Here is a 7,852-nt window from a genome sequence, read left to right as displayed (position 1 = left end):
AAAATTCAATATGAGAAAGTTGTTATACTATCGTGTCGATGCAGTAATTGATCAACTTGTAACAAGATGATGATGCTTTTGTTATTTATTTATGTTAATTTTGTTTTACAAATTACAGTTGGACTTAATTCTAGAGAGGCATCAATTTATATAGAATTAAACTATACTATCATTTTTCTTGACGTTGTCAATTTAGGAGATGGCCCTTTGAACCTAATTACTGAAGATGGCCTTACACATCCAATTTCCCACTGCTTTGGATGTTTAGTGTTAGTGTCGAGACACCATCAGTTGGAAGTGGCACAAAGCAGGCGCTGCAAATAGGAACTAGGAAGACTTTTCCCGTTCTAGTTCATCAAGCAGGGAGGTGGGAACTTCTTATTTCTGCTTCTTAAGTTTAGACGAAACGACGCAAAATGTCGAGCAGTCAAGTTCCATTTTTTATTTTTCTTTTCCAGAATTAATCGTGTGAAAGTACTTGAATGAATGATTCGTATATGATGCAGTGTGACGTGTCATGGTGAGTTGGTGACTGATACAGTGACAGTTTGAAATGAATGTTATTTTCAATTACGTATTTATATTTGCCACGGTCTTGGAACTATAAGTAGTTTTAGTTTTGCGATAAAGAATCTCAGACAAGTTGAAGTGTTGAACTTGCCCATACCCCAAAACTGGAAACAAGTTGACTCGACCCAACTGAGTTCATGACACTGCCTCGCCCTCTCCTCTCCAAACCCATCAGCAGCAGCAGAACACCACCACCACCGCTTCTGAGCACTTCTTCAAGACCCAATGCCTTCTTCAATCCCCACTCTCTCAAACTCATCGTCCCCATGGCTGCCGCCAGCTCCAGACCTGGCGTTTCTTCCGCCCGGCCACACTCCTCGTCGCCGATCATCTCTCCCACCGTCGCCTCCGACTCCGCCGCAGCCGCCTCGCCGAGTAGAGTGGAGTTCATTGAGGCAGGCTTGGAGAAGGTACAGAAGATTATGATGTTTATTCATTTTTTGAAGAAATAAAATGTTGTCGGAGTCCAAGCGGTTTTGATTTTATGTCTTTTGTGGTGTTTTGAGTGGTTTATCAGGTTATATATGGGTGTCGGTTTATGACGTTTATGGCGGTTTTGGGGTCTTTGATTGGATCGCTTCTGTGTTACATCAAGGTATTGTTTTTTTTTTAATTTTTTTTTTTTAATCTGTTTGGATCCTTTTATTCGTATAGTCGAATTGGGCTTATTTGATGGTTGCATTATCAGAACTTTAAACACTGAACCGATTGTGTAGTGTTTTTTATTCTGCACACGATATATCCGTGGTAGTTAGCTCAAGTTTTAGGGTGTTGCAATGAAAAATAAGAAATATATGTGAAGTGTTTCTTGGGTGTTCAGATAGGTGAAGAGCAATCACCTAGTATTTTGTAGATTGGAATGTCGAGAGTAACAGTCAAGCTTATACTTATCTGTGAGGGTGAAAGAACTCGTGCAAAAAAGTTATGCTTGGTCAGAAGAAATGTGGTTTTTAAAGTATAAGAAACCTTAATATGGAGGGTACTGTGCGGAACTATAACAGCATGAATTAAGCCTTTTGTAACTAGATGGTAGGCAATACGAAGAAAGCAACGGTCAAATGATCATGTAATGTGCTTTAGAATGTTGAGACCTGCTAGTTTAGGTGGTTAGAGTGTTGTTTGAGGTTTTCAATTCCCTCTGTCTGAAGTACAGATGTGTAGGTTTAGTTGCTGAAGTTTATAATCTGGTGACAGATGGATATGTGAGGAGGAATTCACCCTAAACAGATCATTGATTAGGCATCAGATTGCTTGGCCTGCTTTCTAAGGTACTAGTACTACTGGTGTGGTGATGGGAGCTTTGCAAGATGGGCACTTGACTAGAGGTATAGCGAGTCTTCTAGTGGTCGCAGAGGCAGTAGAATAACAAATCAAATAAGAAAACCCAAACTAAAACATGGAAACCTTACGTGCTCAATTCATGTGTCCCTGGAACTATCCCCTGCCTCTAAAATTTTTCCTTAACTTCAAAATGTGATAAGGTTATTCTTACACTTTGAGCTGTGTAGAAAATAAGGACAAATTGTAATAGGGCTGTGGTACTTAGATGGGATACCAAACAGTCACTATGTTAGGGAAATTAGTCATTCAGTCCCTCCTAAGAATCCAGTAATCCTTATTATCCTTTGGTAACTGGTAATTCATTTTATAATTTCCTCCATCTTCATCTACAATCTAATTGATCTTATGCAAATTCAATCCTTCATTTACACACATTTTCTGCATTGTAACTAGTTAAAAGTGGATATATCTACTGCAGTTTGTTTTTATAATTTTTTTTCTTTTTCAAAGTAATGATCATGTACATTACACAAGATAAATTCAGAGAACAGTGAGGGCCCAGGGAAGAAGAAACTCTTTTTTGGGTGATGCAGTTCTTAGCTTTCACTGAAGTGGGTGCAAGCTAATCCATTTCTTGTATATGTAATTGGGTCAGAAAGGAAATAAAATGACTTGGTCATTCTCAAACAGAGTGATCCTGTTAGATTATCAGAGTGAAGTCGCAATCTGTCCATATAACACGATGCAAAACTCAATGGTCACTTGGTCAGATAATGAATTTTAAAGTTCTGAGACCAAAGGGTGAAACACCATCAAAGTTAGGCGGGTTGTTCTACAGATTCTATTAAAAACCCTGAACTAGAAGTGCATCCTAGGCCACAGTCTCACATCAGTGCTGACAGTGTGTAGTTTAATTATACATCCCCATATCCATTGATGTGGTGGTTAAATAGCTTATTTTGTAAAATAATCATCAGAGAGAGTTAAGTGGGGCTTCATTGTTGGTGTACCTTTGTGTACATGATGGAACTTTGGGATATGGAGTCTATTATTAGAGTTTATTTTTTCCTGAAAACAAAGAAACAGCTTTTAATTGAACCAAAAAAAAAAAAAATAGAAAGAAGCAGACAAGAAGTCCGCACAAGAATGCTCAACAGACACTATAACACTATGCATGAAGTCCTAAATTACAACAGTTTCTAATCTAGAATAATAGAACATAGAGAGTAATCTTTAAACTCCCCAGATATAGAGGCCCAACAAGATGCCCATACCTTGGCTCTCTCCCACAGTTTTTCCACCTCCCCACCACGAGAGTCTTAAAACATGCTTTATTTCTTTCCATCCACTCACCCAGATCACAGCTAACACCCACATCCCTAATGATTTTTTGTCTTTCAACTTTGAGAGCAACTTCAGTACACGGCGTGTATCTTCACATATGGATGGTCAGGATTAGAGGAAATAATATAGAAACATAGTGGTCAAACATATAAATTGTTATGAACGGTTAAGATTGCGTCGTGTAAATACACGTTGTGCATTCAAGAATTTCCATTCAACTTTACCGAAAGTATAAGGCTTCTTGCTAACAAATCAATCCTCTTAAAAGCATTTGACCAATCCACTCCTGCCTCCCTATATATTCCAATAATGAATTAGACTGTTTTCAGTTATTTTTTACTCTATTTATACATGTATCTGTACTGAATGTGTGTATATTTATTTTTAGTAGTGATAATCTGGTTGGTTAAAATGGCTGGATATGCATCTCCCAACATACAATTAGCTTACAGATGCATGTGGCTATGGTAATTTGGCTGCATCCCCTCATTTTTTATACTGAAATTTATTAGCATGGTTTATAAGTATGACACCCATGTAACATAGATTGGTACTTTGTAACATAGATGTATGCCTTAATTTTTGACGTTGAATATGCAGGGCTGCACGTATGTTGTACAATCTTTTATTGAATACTTTGCACATCGTAGCAAGGTCATCATGTTACTGATTGATGCCATTGGTGAGTGTTTCAGTTACTTCTTAACATATAACTTGTTCCTTCTATTGATCATGATTTAAGAATACAAAATAATTTGGTTGTAATAGAGAATTTTTCAAGCTAGACAGCTAGCAAGAGGAGTACATACAATAAACATGATTTGGCAGCCAGGAAACCCCAACGTGAACAGAATGGTCTCTTTCTTTTTTCAAGAGTCTGACTTTCTTTCAAAAAATTGCAAAGACAACAAAATAGTTCATCTTAAAGATACCAAACAAGACTTGCAAGTCCACTACAATTACAATTCCCGACATATGAGCTATGTTAGAGAATGATAGAGGAAGGGGGTCACAGAGTGTTGGTTATAAAAGAGTACCATTTGTCCATCTTTCATGCACATGTCATATAGCTGTGCATTAGTAACTTATAGATAATGAAATTGATTTTCCCGTCGTAAACAACATCTTAAGGATTGGCGGTTAGAGTTGGATATGTCACTGTTACTATTAAAAGTTGAATACTTAATCGAGTTGATGCACTCCTTTGTTGAATTTATTGTTCGGACAACAGATCTATGTTTTCTGTTTATACTTTATACAAAATTGGAAATGAGGCACTAACTACTGTCTTATGGCATGTAGATGTTTATCTTTTGGGAACAGTGATGTTGGTGTTTGGAATGGGTCTTTATGAGCTATTCATCAGCAACCTCGACACGGTGAAGGCACTCTCAGAGGATGAAGCACCTTATACATCGAGTCTTTTTGGCATGTTCATTCTGAAGGTGTGACCGACTTTTCTTGTTACTGACCTGCTTTCATGTCTCTAGTTAACGTAAATTCACATTCTTGTACTATTGGTCAATGCTGAGGATTTGACCCTGTGGCCAACTAACTCAATTTGAATAATCCATATGCAAAGACTCTCTGATGAGGTGCTTGCTACATGCTCAGTTCAGTTTTGTAATTTTCTTTTCCGTTTACAGGCACGACCAAAGTGGTTAGACATATCAACTGTCAATGAACTGAAAACGAAGATTGGCCATGTAATTGTAATGCTCCTTTTAATCGGGTTGTTAGAGAAGAGTATGCTAGCAGTCATACGATCTCCTCTTGACTTGCTTTGCTTTTCAGCCTCAATCCTCCTTTCCTCTGGTTGCCTCCTTTTACTTTCTAAGCTCAAAGATTAGAGATGAAAAGGCACAGGTATATCACTCTTCTTGAAATGAGACTGTATGTCTCTGGAAGAACATTTGCGACAATGTATATTACATTTGTGTATATCAATATAACTGTTCTACTTGGTAGTTTGAGTATGTAGCAGTTAGAAAATCTAGTCCATATCCAACTGATAATTGGTGTAAAAGCAGTATATACTGCAACTTGAGGCTAGTAACTTACTTTGACATGGTTGATGTAGATTACTATCAACAAAGAGGCCTAAGAACAACAACGTTGCATCTCAATGCACGATTTTCCAGTGTTGGTTTTGATTTTGAATAATACTGAACGGCTAGACTCATCTCATCTAGTTAAGAATCATTTCTGGGACAAGAATTACAGCAAAAATGCTTGGAAAATTTGCCAAATCATGCGAATATGTGGACCAACTCTTGATGAAGAGCCCTGTATGTAAATGAACACCATGGGACAAGACTAAACGTGGAGCAAGAATTCATTAATATACTTCTACTGCCAATATTGGAGCTGAGATTTCTTGAGAAATATGGGAAAAATCGACAAAACACAGGAGCACTCTCAACACCTAATTAGGTAATGACCAAAACTTCTATTCAAGAAACTGTTTAGTAGTGAAACTGTGAAACAGAGCTCGTCTTCATTGCTGATCTCTTTCCCTATATTATAGCAAATGCGCCCGTTGAGCAAGAGCAATCGTTGATTTACCAATTGACTGGTAATTCAGATGAATTGGTAATTGCCTCTTTTTTGTCAATTTACCAATTGACGACAATTTGCATGCTAGTTTACTATTCACATTTCAATTTTGAATAATTTCTTGATTGAAAATGTTAAACTTAATTTAATTAATTAATAATGAGATTAATCGTACAACATTAATTATTATTTTTAATTATTAATCAATAAGAATTAAAAAAAAAACAAAATATTTATGATTTCCGAGAAGATATTAATCTAATATTTATTTGACACGTGTCAACTTAGATACCGTCATCTTCTGAAGATGTATCTCAAATTTTTAATAAGATTTTCAACCTGTATTTTTGTGACATATCCTTATCCGAAATTTTTTATCTTCAAGAGTGTTAATAAATAAGGTTCAGACTTCATTCTCTACTCACACATTTCCTCTGATTATATACCTTCATCTCTCTTGAAATATCATCATCCATCTCATTTATACTCTTTTCAGTGGATGAACTGAACAAGTGGTTGCTATGCGGAGAGACATGTATAGAGAAGTTCGAGGTCATTTTCTCCTACAAGATTTTGTTAAACATCCGGTGTATGACGAAGCAAGCTTTTGGAGGTGGTACCGAATGCAGAAACATGTCTTCCAATGTATAATGGAAGATCTATGCAACTATGATAGAGGCATAAACAGGTGCCACTAGAAAATTGTGATTGCTTCCTAAACAAAAGATAACATGTGCCTTCAGAATGCTTACGTACGGTGCTATTGCTTCAATGTTATGAAATCATTAGCATGAAAACTTCTACAACGCTGAAACGTTTGAAAAAAATTTGTAGACAAATTGAGTTTCTCTACTGTGATTAATCTTGCTGACTTGTATATGCTTCTCAACAAAGCACATCGTCGAGGGTTTCTAAGCATGATTGAGAGTATCGTTAACATGCATTGGGAGGGCACAAACTGCCCAACCGGTTAGGGTGGAGCTTTCTCAAGACGGAAGGGATGACCAACTATAATTTTGAAAGCATTGACATCTTGCAACACACATAGATGCCACACTTTCTTCGGAACCCTTAGACCACAAACTGGCCTCAACATTCTTGGTGCGTCTAATGCATGTGTTCGTTTGTGCCATAGATGGAAGTTCTCCTCGGGTTGAGTTTGAGGTCAACAAAACAAAAGTTACACCAATGGTTTCTTGTTGATGAAATTTACCCTATGTGGTCTATTTTTGTGAAAACAATATCGAACCCCAAAACAGAAGAGGAGAAACACTTTTGCAAAAAAGAAGAGGCTTACTGTAAAAATGTGGACCGATGTTTTGGCATCCTCCAATCTTGATGGGCAATATTGCGTCACGGGACAGATTGTTTAAATTAGAAGATCTTCCAGCCATCATTATTGCATTATTCTATATAACATGATTGTGCATGATGAATTTGTCGAGGAAGATTTGTGGAACCTGAAGAAAATGATCTAATGAATCCATCCATGGAAATTGTCTACGATTCTACAAGATGATTTGGTTATTAATAATTGAAACATGGATGGTAACTGAGTATGAACCACTGAAATCGTTGAATAAGATTAAATACATTGTAGTTTGTGATTTTAATGTTTGTGTCCTTTATCAATACGTATGGTTTTATTTGTAATCTTATTCAACGTTTATCTATGTTTAAGAATAAAATTTGGTTTAGCTCTAAAAGAGCATAATACAATTTGGTTTGACATACTTGTTAATATTATTAGGAGAGTGAAATTTACGCACCCTAAATTACAATCCACACACCATGTCTCATTTCTTTATATGAAAATGTCGAATTGAGGTATGTAGAAATCGCTGCTACCATCATCAGACACATTAGACATTCCTTGTGTGAGCAGTCCATTTCTTCATTTTTTTTCTCATTAGCTTAACAAAATGTTGGGTCGATTCAGTCATGGATTGGATAACAAGAGCCATACTTTCCGCTGCATCTTGCACTTTGTTTCCTTTCCTCTTTACTTCTTTAGCTCTCTTTTGTCCCATTGGTCTCGGCATGGAGGTTGATGGTGTCTATAAAACTATATCATCTTCTAAGTCGATTGGAGACTCGTTCT

At 36.7% G+C, this 7,852-nt stretch overlaps 1 protein-coding gene across 2 annotated transcripts; it reads left to right on the top strand.

Moving 5' to 3' along the window:
- The first annotated feature begins 594 nt into the window (after window positions 1–594).
- Window positions 595–5,334, top strand: LOC101301975. Of its 2 annotated transcripts, XM_004300336.1 has the most exons (6): window positions 595–980; window positions 1,088–1,165; window positions 3,796–3,877; window positions 4,498–4,640; window positions 4,842–4,901; window positions 4,990–5,334. In XM_004300336.1, the coding sequence occupies exons 1-6, from the start codon at window positions 708–710 to the stop codon at window positions 5,077–5,079; spliced, it is 726 nt and encodes a 241-aa protein (XP_004300384.1). In that variant the 5' UTR covers window positions 595–707; the 3' UTR covers window positions 5,080–5,334. The 2 variants fall into 2 exon arrangements, with proteins under 2 accessions (XP_004300384.1, XP_004300383.1); XM_004300335.1 differs by having other exon boundaries at window positions 596–980; window positions 4,842–5,334.
- Window positions 5,335–7,852: the final 2,518 nt, after the last annotated feature.

The sequence above is a fragment of the Fragaria vesca genome, linkage group LG5 (assembly GCF_000184155.1).
Source record: "Fragaria vesca subsp. vesca linkage group LG5, FraVesHawaii_1.0, whole genome shotgun sequence".
Classification (NCBI taxonomy): Eukaryota; Viridiplantae; Streptophyta; class Magnoliopsida; order Rosales; family Rosaceae; genus Fragaria; species Fragaria vesca.
This window is presented reverse-complemented; position numbering and strand designations above follow the sequence as displayed.

What these genes read in the sequence shown, in the direction of transcription:
- LOC101301975 (XM_004300335.1), top strand. Translation starts at nt 708, where the DNA reads ATGACACTGCCTCGCCCTCTCCTCTCCAAACCCATCAGCAGCAGCAGA. An exon ending in CGCTTCTGTGTTACATCAAG is followed by an intron (nt 1,166 to 3,795) that starts GTATTGTTTTTT and finishes TTGAATATGCAG; the next exon opens with GGCTGCACGTATGTTGTACA. An exon ending in GTTACTGATTGATGCCATTG is followed by an intron (nt 3,878 to 4,497) that starts GTGAGTGTTTCA and finishes TATGGCATGTAG; the next exon opens with ATGTTTATCTTTTGGGAACA.